This window comes from Thalassophryne amazonica, chromosome 14 (genome assembly GCF_902500255.1).
Source record: "Thalassophryne amazonica chromosome 14, fThaAma1.1, whole genome shotgun sequence".
Taxonomy (NCBI): domain Eukaryota; kingdom Metazoa; phylum Chordata; class Actinopteri; order Batrachoidiformes; family Batrachoididae; genus Thalassophryne; species Thalassophryne amazonica.
The window spans coordinates 94,803,733-94,820,369 of NC_047116.1; the positions used below are offsets into that span (position 1 = coordinate 94,803,733).

The 16,637-nt window shown below is 43.2% G+C and overlaps 1 protein-coding gene across 1 annotated transcript in view; it reads right to left on the reverse strand.

Moving 5' to 3' along the window:
- Window positions 1-16,637, reverse strand: part of LOC117524334 (signal transducer and activator of transcription 1-like) — a 63,370-nt gene that overhangs the window by 38,816 nt on the left and 7,917 nt on the right. Inside the window, 6 exon segments of the mRNA XM_034186094.1 lie at window positions 6,319-6,408; window positions 6,494-6,652; window positions 6,744-6,895; window positions 9,033-9,106; window positions 9,188-9,266; window positions 9,389-9,463. Of these exon segments, the coding sequence (XP_034041985.1) occupies window positions 6,319-6,408; window positions 6,494-6,652; window positions 6,744-6,895; window positions 9,033-9,106; window positions 9,188-9,266; window positions 9,389-9,445 (611 nt within the window). The 5' untranslated portion in view covers window positions 9,446-9,463.

Consider the following 16,637-nt stretch of genomic DNA (forward strand, 5'->3'; position numbering starts at 1 on the left):
CACCTCACTAATGACAATGCAAAACAGATTAGCTATCGAGATGATGGTTGATGAGCAAGGAGTCTGCATAATGATTGAAGCAACAGAGTGTTGCACAGCTATACCTATGCATACGGGGGAAGATGGGAATTTGACCGAACTCTTAATCGAACTCGGAGAGATTCAACAAGAACTATTAAGTAACTCCATAGGAGGGAGAAATGGAACTGACGAGACCTCTGGAAATATCTTAGGCGATGGAATAAATATTGGCCCACTGTTCACACTTTTTGGGGCTTTAAGGAAAGGGTGGATATCATGGAAAGACTGGTTATATCAGATGGGTGTGGTCTTGGCGCTAATAGGAGTGGCTATCTTGCTAATATGTTGTGGTATTCCCTTGATAAAATTTCTGGTTAATAAGTTGATTGCATCCACAGTAGGACAACTCCCCGTTAGCCATGCAAGCCCTAGGTGAAGACACAAATGAAATAGGCAAAGAACCAGAATACGAAGTCTGTCCGTAAAGTATTGTACCTTTTTATTTTTTTCAAAAACTATATGGATTTCATTCATATGTTTTTACGTCAGACATGCTTGAACCCTCGTGCGCATGCGTGAGTTTTTCCACGCCTGTCGGTGACGTCATTCGCCTGTGAGCACGCCTTGTGGAAGGAGTGTCCCGCCCCCTCGTCGGATTTTCACTGTCTGGAAATGGTGGAATGAAAAGGACTTTTTTTCCATCAGAATTTTTTCAGAAGCTGTTAGAGACTGGCACCTGGAAACCATTCGAAAAATTTATCTGGCTTTCAGTGAAAATTTTACGGGCTTCACAGAGTATAAGGACTTTAACTACAGGTTTAAGGACCCCTTTAAAGGACGGTCGGTGCGCCGCGCTGCGAGCTGCGACGATGCGGCACAAACCACTGGATCATTTCTAAGCTGATGGCTCTGTGGATACGAGACCGTCGTGTGCTCTTTCTCTGGTTATCACAAGACCTGGACATCAGCCATTTTCCGGCAGATTTCACTTTTAACAAGAGATTTTGTCATGGAAAGCCGCGCGGAGGCTTCGCGCGTCACGACCGATTCGCTGATGAAGCGAGACAAAGGAACACCTCCGTTTCGGAGTGTTAGAGGACAAGTTGGGACATCTCCACAAGTTCTTTTATACTCACTGGGCTGGTAAGCACTGAAAGCCGAGATAGACATGTCCCACGATACTTTACGGACAGACCTCATATATGGAAATGGATGAAATACCAAATACCCTCCCTGACACCCCCCAGCTACCTAACATTGTGGCATATACCCCAACAAGAGACAGGGAGGACAGGGATGGACAGTACTTAGTGATATTGTAGATGAGGGAGAAGATATGCACGCACATTTACATTCACACACATGCACCCACAACAATGAGGGATAGGATAGACAATGTCTGAAAGAATGACATGGAGATGTAGTAATGACTGTATATGTATATATTAATAGGACACAGAAGTATGGCTGAGAGACCAGACTCCCCTGACCTGGGACTTATGCCTGATCTGCCTCTATCAAGTCTGATTGATCTCTCAGAACTATCTAGAGAAGAGGATCCAATAGAGGGCCAGTCGAGCCAAGGTGGGTCACCGCAGCCGCCAACCATCCAGCAGCTGTGCCAGCTGGCATCAGGAGGACCCCCATTGTTTCAGCACCAAGCGACGAGGGCTCCACAGATTCAGCCTGCACCAAGAAACGGCCAAGGGACTCCGCCATTGTTTGAAAGACCTTTTGGTCTCTGGAATCTACCCCCTCCGCAGATGCCATGGAGACAGTCACATGTGCCGGCAGCAATGGTACCTATGAGGGGAGGTAGCCAATGTCGGCCATATGTGGCAGACGCCCGAGTGCACCCTAGACCTAACCCACAACCAGGATCTGTCCCCAGCTTCCCTCCCCCAATGCAGGGAATTGGTTTTGAACAGCCCAATGCCTCTGGAGGAGGACCAGCACGGGTTGACCTCGGCACACTTCACCCTCCAGGACAACCGGGAACCCTGTACAGGCTGCTGAATGCCCATAATGTCCCAACAACTTGCCCGTGCGACATCAACAATACTCCCCCCTTGTTGTTCCTGTCCCCTGGACTGCACAACTGTAATCTGATCATGGTCACCCCACTGGACATGGCAATCCTGTCCCGAGAGCTCCAGCTTCCACAGGAATTTGCTCCAAAGACCCTGGATCAGATCCTGCCCCTCACAAATCACATTTCCAATGGGTTATTCGATGCAATCATGCCCAAACTGAGTCAGACAGCCGCATACCTGCTAAGGATGCACCGTGACAATGCCAACATCTCTTGTACTCAGGAGTGCCTTCAGAGTCAACTGTGTTGTCTTCAGTCTAGCACAGACAAGCTGGCCGGCTTGATGGATAAGGGAACACCTAGGGCTGGCCACATCCACCCTGAATGTGGGGAAAAATACTCTGGGGGGCCTATTCCGGTTGACCAAGCAGCACCATGAGCTGGAAAGATCCATCAGAGCACTGCGCGACTGTCTGCAAGCCAGAATCCCTGATGATCCTCATTCAACTGCCCCTGGAAGGCAAACCCCCTCATATTCCCCAACTACTCCCCGAAACTCAGACGCTGAGTGAACACTGGGGTACTCGGACTGATTTAATGGCTCTGAAAACGGACAAGGACTTTGGTTCTCGAATTTGGATTATGGACTGGTTTCAGAAATGAGTGTACAAAAAATGGATTGGTATATGTCAATAACGAAGGTCTAATAAATGTCTATCCTTACCATCATTTGCGTAACACAGGTAAAGCTAAATGCACACACATAGTTAGCACATTGGTTGATTTACAAAAAGGGGACCCTTACACGACGTATCTGGAGAGTTAGTGGTAAAGAGGCATCATAGGGACCCCTTTTGCTATTTAGTGCATGCCTCAAGAGACATGCATTGCTTAGATTTGGCGTCTTGCCAAACGGGCATTGAAAACAAGCTGAAAAAAGAAGACAAAAAAAACCCAAAGTGCAAAATGTTGAGAAATGGCCTATAATGATAACCCATTATATGATTGGATAAGATAAATGACTCAAGAACGGACATGAAGGGTAAAAATTCATTATGTTTATCATTAGGCTAGACTTAGTTGTGTGGACCCTAGAATAGTTCCTTGATTGGTTGAGGAAATAGTGATAACGTAGCCTTTGCTTGAAATGCCTGAATAATAGACGTGTGAGCTTTGATACAAAATAATATGCAGAACCAAGTATAACGGGTTGGAGCCTCTGATTGAGTGAGACAATAGATGCCAGAAGACGATTTGGTACACAAAATGCCAAGGTAATGCCTTTGTTTTGCTATCACTAAAAGCTTGCTGTAAGTTGTCTTATGTAACCATTTTAAGTGCCTTGATTTATACCCAACTCAATGATGTTTGAGTGTCACCTTGCTTTGATATGTAATCCAGCTGATAACTGACCACTTTGTGCCTTAGTATGCAGGAATACCAGCATGTATGTTCACCAGCACTTAAATATATTTACTGTGTTATTATCACTTGTACCCATTAGATTTCTGCACCAGCCTTATCAGTAATTTGAGTGGTGTTATTTTTTGTTTTAACGGCACAGATGTTGATGTCCTGTCATTAAACAGCACAAGGGTATATTTGGTGAGATGGGACTCTATCGAGTCCCAGAGGAGGGAACTGTAGAGGCATTTTTTTGAACTATCAAGTGTCCCTATCTGAACTGTGTATCCTCTGGTTGAACTAACAGGTGTCCTCCTAATGAGTGCCCCATTAATCTCTCAGACTGTCAGGTACTTTCCAACCTGGTAGCAGAGCTGGCTGGCGCCCAAGCAGTAATGAGCCCTCACGCCAGGTGCAGCTGGCAGAAAGTGATGTTTTTTAAAAAAAACAAAACAGTTGTAAATCCATCAGAACATAATGGGGGAACTGTCATATAGGAATGATTAAGTTTTACACCTGCTTAGGGTGAACTAGAGGTCGCGGCACCCTTGGCCTGCCGGTACCTGTCAGCTGCCTCTGGGGTCCCACCTACCAACAAAGATAAGTAGGACTCCTTCAGCTTGACGGCATCCCTTACTTCCGGTGTCCACCACCGGGTTCGGGGATTGCCGCCGCGACAGGCACCAGAGACCTTGCGACCACAGCTACAAGCGGCCGCATCGACAATGGAGGTGGAGAACATGGTCCACTCGGACTCCATGTCTCCAACCTCCCCCGGGATCTGGGAGAAGCTCTCCAGGAGGTGGGAGTTGAAGACCCTGCTGACAGAGAGTTCCACCAGTCATTCCCAGCAGACCCTCATGATACGTTTGGGCCTGCCAGGTCTGACCGGCTTCCTCCCCTCCCGGATCCAACTCACCACCAGGTGGTGATCGGTCGACAGCTCTGCCCCTCCTCTTCACTCGAGTGTCCGAGACACGTGGCCAAAGGTCAGATGATACGACTACAAAGTCAATCATCGACCTCCGGCTCAGGGTGTCCTGGTGCCACGTGCACTTATGGACACCCTTGTGCTCGAACATGGTGTTCGTGATGGACGAACTGTGACTACCACAGAAGTCCAACAACTGAACACCACTCGGGTCCAGATCGGGGAGGCCGTGCTTTCCGATCACCCCCCTTCAGGTCTCATTGTCGCCACCCACGTGGGCGTTGAAATCCCCCAGGAGAACAATGGAGTCCCCAGTCGGAGCGCTATCTAGTACCCCTCCCAGGGACTCCAGGAAGGTCAGGTACTCTGCACTGCTGCTCGGCCCATAGGCCGAGACAACGGTGAGAGACCTGTCCCTGACCCGAAGGCGTAGGGAAGCGACCCTCTCGTTCACCGGAGTGAACTCCAACACATGGCGACTGAGCTGGGGAGCAATAAGCAATGCGACCCCAGCTCTCCGCCTCTCCCCATGGGCAACGCCAGAAAAATGAAGCGTCCAGCCCCTCTCCAGGAGTTGAGTACCAGAGCCCAAGCTGTGCGTGGAGGTGAGCCCGACTATCTCTAGTCGGTATCTCTCAACCTCCCGCACAAGCTCAGGCTCCTTCCCCCCCCAGCGAGGTGACATTCCACATCCCAACAGCCAGGGGCTGTGAGAAAGGACCGTGCCGCCGGGCCACTCGCCCTCGACCGCCACCCAATCCTCTCTGCACCCGACCCCCATTGCCCCCTCTGCAGGTGGTGAACCCATAGGAGGGCGGGCCCACATTGCTCTTTCGGGCTGAGCCCGGCCGGGCCCCATGGGCTAAGGCCCGACCACCAGGCGCTCACGCGTGAGCCCCAACTCCAGGCCTGGCTCCAGGGTGGGGCCTCGGCTCCGCTATACCGGGCGATGTCTCAGTCCTTGATTTTTTTACTGGTCATGAAGGTTCTGTGTGTGCGCACACACACACACACACACACACACACACACACACACTAAAATGTTTCAAGCATTTTTCTTAATTTAAATTTTGATAATTACAGCAAACAGCTCAGAAAAAAAAAACTCAAAACATTTTGATTTGACTATTTCATGACATCGATCAAAGAAGGACTTATAATACTAATACAGAGATGTCAAACTTCTGAGAAGTACATTCATATTAACACTCAGTACTTGGTTGGTACTTTTGCATGAATTATTGCATCAATAGAGGTGAAGAGTCTGTGGTACCTTGAGGTGTTCTGGAAGCTCAGGTGCTTTTTCTCCTTCGCTCAGGTAAAATGCTTATGACTTTGTCTTTTGTTCAGTAGTGGTTTGACACTCAAAATGCGACACTTGTAGCTCATTTCCTGGACACATCTGTGCGTGGTGTCTCTTGATGAACTGATTGAAGCCTCAGTTCACTCCTTGGGAAGCTCTCTCTACTCCTTGAATCGGCTTTGTGTGACAATCTTCTCACGGCTGCTGTCATCCCTGTTGCTTGTGCACCTTTTCCAACCACACTCATCTCTTCCAGTCAAACTTCCATGTATATGCTTTGACTCAGCACTCTGAACAGCCAGCTCTTTCAGCAGTGACCTTCTGTGGCTGACCCTCCTTGTGGCAGCTGCCAGTGAGTGTCTTCTGGACAACTGTCAAGTCAGTCTTCCCCATGATTGTAGTTGTGTGTACTGAACCAGACTCAGAGATCTGTGGTATTTATACTGCACTGACTTACTCAAACTTGAAATGAAACTTTATAGCATTTTGAGATGAGTTTTTTTTATGGATTTTTTTTTTTAGCTGTAAGCAGTAATTATTAAAATAAAAATAACAAAATGCTTTCTATATGTGAAATACAGTCAAGATTTTCTGCATATTAAAGTAAAAGATAATATGTACTCTTACCTAACGGTCACTGTGAAATTCACTTTGGTGCTAATAATTAAAGGCCGCTGGCGTTTCAATGCTGCAGGTTGTTTCTCCACCACCAGAGCGCTGTGAGACAAGACCAGAGCAAAAGCTGAAGAGCAAAGCATGTGCCTCCATTTGTAAGTAGCAGACACTTAATTCTGTGACTCACCTCTCAAGTAGTTTTTTCACCAGGGCACACGTGACTTCCTTGGCTTCTCTCGTGGCATCAAACAGCTGAGGAACGTCTGTGACGTATTTCATGTTCTGCTCTTGGAATTTCATCAGTTGTTTGTGTATTTGTAGGAGCACCTGCGTTACTTTGGTGAACCTGCAAATAAGAAACATTCCTCAGAAGCCTCCCAGTGCGACAGCTTGGACACAAACCCTGAGCAGATTACACAGCAGGATGAAGTTCTTACCACGACTCAAGATGATCCAGTTGGGTGTTGGCTGGACCACCTATGCAGGCCCACTGCTGCCTGCACTTCCACTCAGGCAATTCCACTGTCAACAGAGTGGACACGATCTGATCTGCCCCATTTAAGATGTCATTTATCTGCTGCAGCACCAGCTACAAGATTAGAAACAACAGCAGCAAGCAATAGATATCAGAGGAGGTCTGGTGTGGAAAAAAGAAAGCTATTACAACTCCAAAAAGAGGGCTGGTTATCCACAAACCTAAATCCCTGACCCCTACAGAGATTTGATAGCCACATATTTAGAAATGTCGGTCTACTGTAGCCCTCCCTTGTCATTTCCTCAAGCATCAAGGAGACCAAAGACAATGAATCAACCCTATACATGTTTCTGGTGAGGTCATCAGTCCTCGCTATGCCCATCATTATGACCTCACAGTGTTGTATCCTAACATCTTTAGTGCCAACATGGATAACAACGTTGCCATATCTAATGTCGTCTTCCTGAGTCGGCTTAATCGATACACCGCAATACGCAACTCTATGCTGGCTCGGTGCGAAAAGTGCCTTACTGTTAAAAATGCACTTCCAATAAAGTGAGTATTGGCAAAACAGGTTATCATTTACATGTTAAGTTGGCAGGGGGGTTGCTGTCGAAAGCTGCTGAAAATAACTAATAAAGCAACTAGTAATCTAACTTAGTTACTTTTAAAATTGAGTAATCAGTGAAGTAACTATTACTTTTTCAAGGAGTAATCAGTAATTGCATTACTTTTCCAAAGTAACTGTGGCAACCCTGCTTCCAACCAACTTGTGCAGGCACTGATGCAATTGATAAAAATAAAATTAGCCAGAGCGCATCTGAAAAATGCACAGATTCAGAGCTATTTTTAGCCATAAACGTTTCACTTCTGCTGTCTGTCTGAGAGGCATGCAAAAAAACAAAAACAAAACCTACCTTTCCTCCTCAAAAAAAAAAATTATTTTCTGTCGACCTAATAAGCAACAATAGTCAAAGTACTCACAAAATAAGCATTGATTTCACTGTAAATAATTAAAATTTTCAAGTTCACTTGTAGGGCAGCACGCTGAGTTAGTGGTTAGCACTGTTGCCTCACAGCAAGAAGGTCATGGGATCGATTCCCACCTGTGGCCTTTCTGTGTGGAGTTTGCGTGTTCTCCCCGTGTTTGTGTGGGTTCCCTCCGGGTGCTCCGGCTTCCTCCCACATCCACAAACATGCAGGTTAGGTGGATTGGAAAATTTAAATTGTCTGTAGGTATGAATGTGTTCGTTTGTCTGTATGTGACCCTGCGACACACTGGGGTCCTGTCCAGGGTGAACCCACCTCACGCCCTGTGACTGCTGGGTTAGGCTCCAGCCCCCCTATGACCCTTAATTGGAGTAAGCGGTTGAAGATAAGTGAGTGAGAAGTTCATTTCAATAGAGCGTCTGGAAAGGCGTGGCCTAACATGATGTCATCAAAGTTCATATTCTTGACAGCGTGACATTTCTGAGTATCAGCAGCAAGTAAAATTATGACTTCATTTCTCAGGGCACCAAACACAAAACACAATCAATGTTTTCATAATTCCTTATTCATCTAGAATAGTCAGCTCCTTTGACATTTTATTTCCTAGTGATACACACTAAGTTCTATCAGTATGGGCACCCGGCATAAATCTCAGTCTTGATCTGTACCGGATCCACTGTGGTGACACCAAGCAATTGGGAGAAACCGACAGCAAGTAACTTGTGTCCACATTTCATGTGGGTGTTCTTTAAGCCATTTCTTTTAGATGGTGTCCTAAAATTGATACAAAAATAAATAAATAGAGTTTTTAATTTATTTCTTTATTTAGAATGATTATTGATAACTGTGTCAGAGGTACAGATAATAGGTAATTTTTTTATTTAGTTCACTCACTTATCACTCATCTTCAACCACTTATCTGGGATGGGCTCATGGGGGCAGCAGCTCCAGCAGGGTACCCCAGACTTCCCTTTCCTGGGCCACATTGACCACCCCTGACTGGGGGACCCCGAGGCGTTCCCAGGCCGAGTTAATTTACTTCATAACTTGATAATTGCTTAGCTTCAATGAAATGGAAGAAAAAAATAACTAAGGAAGGAATTTTATAACAGTTCAACAGAATGGCGAACATGCTGTGTGCCTGAAGTACAGCTGGACCTCTGAGGACTTCTGGCTGCTCTGGGCAAACACCTCTGAGGTTTACATCAGTGTGGGGAAAAAAAAAAAAATTATATATATGGAAGTCAGCATGTGCACCTACCTGCTTTGTTTGTGTGATAAAGTCCGTATCGTCCATAACAGCTTGGGTCTCTGCCGAGCTCTCCCACTGATCCACTGGTTTGAGACAAACGAGACGCAAATGAAGCACCAATTCACGGCGAACCTGTAACTGATTATCTCATGGAGCCCACGTACCTTGTCTTTGCCAGGTCTTCGGTATGGAGTCAAGCTTGTCATTTAGTTCCTCCAGTGACTTCATTTCCTGCTCGACCGTCTGCATTGTACAAAGTTACAAGCTTAAAAATGACACTTTTACAGTGCGATCTTCTACAGGCCAGGATGTCATATTTAGGACAAATCAGGAAAACACTAATAGAAATGTTAAACTGATTTTACCTGAGTGTGATTCCATATTTCTTCCAATTTACTGTTCAAGTCTCTCTGCCGCATCATGGCTGGACCGCTGCAATACTGAACAAACACATACATCGTCAACTGTGCTGTGGTAATTACTAAGCAGAATTTAGGAGGCATTTTTTGGAAATGACAAGCTGAATAAATTAAATAGCTGTAGTAGAGGCTGACAGATGCATGTCGACCAGCTCTATGAGGTTAAGTGTAGCATGTCTCAGCATAGAGATGAAAAAAAAAACACTAGAGAGAACAACAAGCGCCTGTGGAGCAGCGAAGAGTTTCCTGGGAGGCAAAAAAAGTAGACTTCCAAAATGAAATAGTTTTGACTGTGCTGAATGTTTGGTCTGCAAAATAAAGGTCAAACAAGGTCGTCGAGGTCCATTGGATTCTATGACGTGACCCTGTAACTAAACATGACACATGGTACAAACTAATCCTTTTTAAAACCCTGTCAACTCAACCAATAATTTGCATCACTTTTTACCTAAATTAGACCAACTTTAACTTTTAACCTCTGTACAAACAAACTTTGTCACCATTCTTTCAGTTTTTACCACATAACATTCAGTCACAGATTGTCCAAACTATACCTTTTTGGGATATTTATGATCAGACAAATAATGTGGTATAGTTTTCACTATAATTGGAGCATTTTTAAATTTTTACCCCTGTGTAATTCTTCTACTGACCCCTACCTGGCTGCCTATTGAAAATTCAAGTGACCAGTCTGTTTTTTCAAAAAAAAAAAAAAAAAAAAAAAAAAAAATTAATGTCTAAAGATTATTTGTGTTGAATTTGGTGCTTTTATCACCATTTAAAGGATTCATCTGTAAATATTCTGTTATCTGCTGTACTAAGAGGAATACTGGAGCGCTGACAGAGTGTCCATCTGGTTCTTGGTCACCTCCCTGCCTAAGGCCCTTCTTCTTAGATCAGGCACCCAGCTCTAGGAAGAGTCCTGGTGGATCTGAACTTCTTCCATTTATGGATGATGGAGACCACGGTTCTTATTGGGACCTTCAAAGCAGCAGAAATGTTTCTGTACCCTTTAGCAGATTTGTGCCTCCAGACAATCCTGTCCCAGAGGTCTACAGACAATTCCTTTGACTAAAATTTGAGCTTCATAGCAAAGGCTGTGAATACTTATGTACATGTGATTTCTTAGGGTTTTTAATAAATTTGCAAAAACCTCAAAAAGCAACCTTTTTCACATTGTCATTATGGGGTATTGTGTGTATAATTTTGACAAAAAAATGAATTTTATCCATTTTGGAATAAGGCTGTAATATTTAAAAAATGTGGAAAAAATGAAGTGCTGTGAATACTTTCTGGATGTGCCGTATGTCACATTTCTTGTTGCTGCAGAATTAGATTTAATTCAGCACAACTTAATTTTAAAATAGATTTCTATCACTATTTGTTGCATTTTTGCTTTTCAACTATACTGCAAGTCACACGAAATGTCCGGATGGTCCTGCAACAACTCAGAGTTGCAAGTAACCTGATCAGTAAATAGCTGCAAGTAGTAGAAATATTTGGTGATGATAGATCCTGGAATTTGCCTATATAACAGAAATAAATAAAACCAAAATGGCTTATACTAAGGGAACCTGGCAACGCTGCCGCAGGTATAAATGGAGATCAAAGGTAAGGTGCTTAGCTGCTTTATGAAGCCAAACAAGTTTTTTTTTTTGATGAGTCACAAAGCACCAGAACACATATCAATCAAAATCAAAAGCCAGGTACCAGCTATTTTCCCCTGATGACAAAGCACCAATTGAAAACAAAGCCTGAAGTCTTAAGGAAGAAACGTAGGACCATTTGGTCACAATGACACATCTCTAAACTTTAAGCCACCGTACGAAATATAATAAACTTGAATCAGAGCATGTTATTTGTAATGCACGACAATCTCATGTTGGGTACAAAGACGACCTGTTGCGTTTTGACAAAGCTTCTGCTCTGTGTGGAATTCCAAAGATTTTCCAGGAACCTCAAATTGCTGTATGCAGTATTTCTATCAAACTGGGAAACAGTGGGATTAAGTGATCTAAACATAACTGCTTGTGTGCATGTGATAAATCTTTTCTAATTTTATATTTGTGTTAGATAATATCTGTGCTAATTCTTTATTTTATGTTAGCTAACAACTACTTGCGTTATTTGTTTGGAAGTTCTGAGAAATACAAGTTAAGTTTTACTTCATGTGTCCAAGTCTTAGACACAGGGAGAGCACCCCCTGTTGGTGAGAGCCAGTAACCTTAGAAATGTGAGACTAAACCACACGTTAACACCCACAAGGTATAAAAAGTGTTGTATGACTCATTTTAGGGGCCTTTCACAAGATGGACACTGTCTGTGAGGGTCCCAGGCCTGGTTTCTAACGTGACCTTGAATAAACTCAAAATGAGGAATACAATGGTTTGGTTTTTTGGTAAGGGGCAGAATCTTACATAAAAGAACCGGGTAGAAATAACATTTGTTACACTTATGGCCCTACAAGCAGCCGATCTGCTCTGTGTCAGTCTGATCCCGTCAGATCTCAGAAGCTAAGCAGTGTGGGACCTGGTTAGTACTTGGGTGGGAGACCTCTTTGGAACACCAGCGGCTGTGTGTGTTTCACCAGGAAAACTGCCCTTCCTGACACAACTCGCATCAGGACGGCGTAAAACTTGTGACAAATACCAATGCAGATCTGGGTGTATCCACTGTGGTGACCCCAAACAAAAACAGGATCAGCCGAATGGACAACAACATGTATGGTCCTACAGTGTCATGAAACAGGAAGATTTTAACCAGAGCTTTTCACATCTTGACTCAGTCTTACAGGCCAGAGCAGCTTCTGGTGTGATTAAAAATGCAAAGAAAATAGAAAAGTAGGGATATTCCCAGTTTTTTGTTTGTTTGTTTTTTGCTTGGTTATTTTACAGAAAATTAGGGCTGAAGAGGACAAGGATAAGAAAGAAACTAAAAAAAAAAAAAAAAGAGAGAAGACAGTCTGCTGGAGAGACCAGAAGGGTCAGAGCAGAAGTCCACAGTAAGGGAAACAGATCAAGAAATAAGTGACCAGCAAAAAAGTGCATGTGAGAGAAGATGAGGAGGAGGATTCAGATAAGGCACTGAATTTACTGGCGTTCTGTCCAGGTGTGTCATGCTCTGTGACTGCTGGGATAGGCTCCACCCCCCATGACCCTTGACTGGAGTAAGTGGGTATAGAAAAATACAGATAAATGTATATAACATAATATGCTGCGTTTACACACAGGCAAGATGTGTTACGAATGTCATATTTGCGTCATTCTTGGCACATTTCTGACACTCTTAAAGTGACTTAACGCATCTGAATAGGTTTCTTAATAGTGCATGTTGGTGCGTGATATTTCCGATTTTCGTGGAGCATGTTTTTGGCTGTCAAAAAAATCTTCCACGAATGTCATGCAGCACCCTCATTTTGCTTCATGTCGTGAAGGTCGCAACTGAGTGTTTTGATCCGTCTTGATTAGTGGTGATCCTTAATAGAGCGTGACAGCATTCTTCTCTGACGTGCGCACAATTAAACCCCGCTGCAGTGCATTCAGTTTTATTGCTGCAGTATGGTGAAGAAGGACAGAGATGCCAAGTTGGCTAAAAGTCTTGTTCCAATGCTCTTCAGTGCACTCCTGCAGGTGTTCCACCTGCTGCATGTGCCTGATGTTTGGGAAAACGCGCGAGACGAGAGCCGCGTGGAGCCACACATCTGGCTCTCTCCGTCTCCTCCTCCTCCTCTCTGCGCCACTCCACGGCACAGAGCCCAACTAAACACACAGTCACAAAGTTCTTCTGCTGTGGAGCAGACTGGAGCAATCTGAATTGTTCAGCAGCTGATGGATGAATATGGGGGTGTGTGTGGAGACAATTCACCTCATTCACAACGTGAATGAACTTAACGATGCGCTGTTACACGCAATAGTGCACAACAGCACGCAACAACGCGGAAACGTTTTCTTGACCGTGCGTAATGGTTCCTGATAATTCTCCAGCAACATGTGCCATTAATCGTAACACGTGGTAACAGTTTGGAACAGTTCCTGAGGACAACTGACACCTCTGCCCCGAATCATCACATTCGTGATCAACGGCCAAGAATGTGTACTTCGTGGCATTCATGACTTGTCGTCATTATGTGTAAACGCAATCTTTAAGTTTGTGATGCAAGCAATCACCTTCAGACAATATATTCATGCTTTTTAGAAAGATTTTCTATGTTTTTAACAAGTGTACATGTATGCTGTAGAATGTGTGATAGTTAGACGTAGTATGTCCTTTGGATGAACACTAGTTCTCACTGTCAGCGGTTGACCAAATGTGGATGGAAGACACTTTGCAGAGAAAAATGCAAGTGCTACAACTTTGTGCTGAGCTGCACAGCACGATGTAGGGGCAAATGTAAAATACAGACTTTATGTACCATAGTGCAATGTAATTAGTGCTTATATAAGGTAATTACATTTCCAATAATCTGCTGCTTTGAAACACTTGTAGGCCTCATTTAATGTCATGTAGTGCCAAGAAAATAAAATTACATTGACTGACTGTCTCCTATGTAGCCATGGTTTGTGTAAATGTGATAGTATCTGTTAAAGTACCACAGTATAAAATAGGTTTACGGCACAAAAATAATACTTTAAAAATGAAGATGGGCTTATATTACATTTTAAAATGTTACATTTGTGGTAAGTAGCATCACATTTAATGATTTAGTAACATAATCACCTATTGTCAGGGTTTGAGTTATTTTGGTTATCTGTTTTTATGTCTTTTTTCTGATCTGTTTGTTATTTTTCTTACTTCATTGGTTTTTGCAGGGATGAAAGTGGTGAAAAAAAAAAGCTGAAACCCAAAATGACCCCCCCCCCCCCCCCAAAAAAAAAACAAAACAAAACAAAACAAAAAATTTTGAATTCTAGAAGCTCTGAAATGCAATCTGGGACTATTCCAGACAATAAACTGCAGTGAGTGCAGCATCCATTTTTGTGAGGAAAAAAAACAACTTTCCTTATTCAAAAATCGCTCCTCTAGTCATACTCTGCCTTACTACGATGCAGCAGTTTCCTAGCTTGGCAGATAGTTCTGGAAGAAATCACTGAAGAAATTAAATTGAAAATATGGTTTGACCGAAACAAACATGCGTAAATAAAACGTCATTAAACGTAAATAAAACGTAAATAAAACAAAACTAATGTTATTTGGAAACTGCAGAATGAATGAGCAAGTACAAATACTGATAGATGAGGTGTAAACTGAATGGGCTAATGCAATAGATGAGAAAATCAGTTGGAAACCACACATCAAATAAAAACAAACCAAATTATTAAGAAGAATGCCTGTGTTTAAAAAAAGCAAAACATGTTCTGCATCATAAACCACCCTGCATCCTACACTGTTCCACTGTCTGACCGGATTTCAATGACTGTGGAAATCTGGAGCAAATAAACTACAAGAGTTCAATAAAATCACTAACTATTCTTCAAAAAAGGGCAATACGGGTCATTCGTAATGTCGGCTATCAAGACCAGACAAAAATAAAGACAAAGACAAAAATATTAAAATTACCAGATGGAGTAAAATTCCAAACAGCACAGATCTTGTACAAAGCAAAAAATAAAAAAAATAAAAAAAAATACCCTTTTACCAAAAAAAATACAGAAATTCTTCAGGGATGGAGAGGAGGGATATCAGTTAAAATTAATGAAATCCATACAAACAAGAAAAGATTCTGCATTTCATTATGTGGGGTGAGACTGTGGAATGGTGTGGGTGAGGAGTTAAACCAGCGTCCAAACATTCAACAGTTTAAAACTAAATATAAAGAATGTGTTTTCACAGGATACAGGGGTGAAGTGGAGGTCTAAGAGTCACTAGGTGTTCACAGGAAACAGTTTATTTCTATATTTATTCATTTATGTCCATTGTTAGTTGGTTTTATCTTTTCTGTTGTGTTTTGTTTAATCAGGTTCTTTTTGTCTCTTTCTCTAAAACTGTACTGTAGCATTATTAGTTATTATTACTATTACTGTTGTTGGTATTATTATTAATATATAAATAAAAATAAATTTAAAAATATTAGTCTGTAATACATTTGACTCTTTTACGACAAACGCTGAGCCATAAATTATTATACAGAAAACAAATGCACACAAATGTGCTGAGATGCGAACAGCTTAATGGTAGAGAAGCTTGAATCTTCGACTGGACTGGGTGCTTGACGCAAGGATGTTTCGCTTCAAATCGCAGAAGCTTCCCCAGCTAAAATTCTTGCTCTGGTAGTCTGACTTCTGTCTTGACTCTTGTAGAGAAGAATAAACAGACGCCACAAAAGCTGGAGTTTTAAACCTAACCAGACCCCTCCTACCGAGAGGCAGACTGCTATAGGCTAGTGACTAAACAATAGCTCTAATTAGCACCTAATGTGCTCTAGTTAGCACCCTCCTAATGACAGGGCAGCTGTCCCCCTAATGATGGGACGGACGACTCTCCTGATGATGTGAATGACTCATTACCATGAACAAAAGACTAAAACTGCTTTGACCTGAGTACCCCATTGTAAACGGGAGACAAAGCGTGTCTCAGACCCCCTCCCCGGTTAAGGCTGGGTTTCAGCCGTTTCACATAGAATGCGTCCTTGACCCCTCTCTCAAACCATTTCTTCTCTCTGGCTAATATTTTAACTTCCTTGTCCTCAAACATGTGGTTAGTGTCTTTAAGGTGGAGATGAACCGCAGACTGAGGTCCACTGGCGCCCTCTCTGCGGTGCTGGTATAGCCTTTTGTGTAAAGGTTGCTTAGTCTCACCTATGTAGTGTTCGTTACAGTTTTCCTGACATCTGATAGAATACATTGCTCTGTTTGTAACTAGGGATCCTGTCCTTAGGGTGAATTAATTCCTGTCACAAGGTGTTAACCGGTTTCAAGTAAACTGGGATTTTGTGCTGTCTGAAGATCCTCTGTAGTTTTTCCTCTACTCCTGCTAAATAAGGGAGAGACACTCTTCTTGTCTCCGTCTCCTATCTAACTGGTCTCTTTGTTCTCTGGGACTTCTGCACTTTGTCCAGGGACCATTGTGAGTACCCACATACTGTGAGGGCTTTCTGGACAAGTTGTTGTTCTTTAGCCGTTCCGTCTGCAGTTGTGGGCACCAGTACGGCCCTGTGTTGAGTCCTGATCACCCCAAGCTTGTGTTCAAGGGGGTGGTC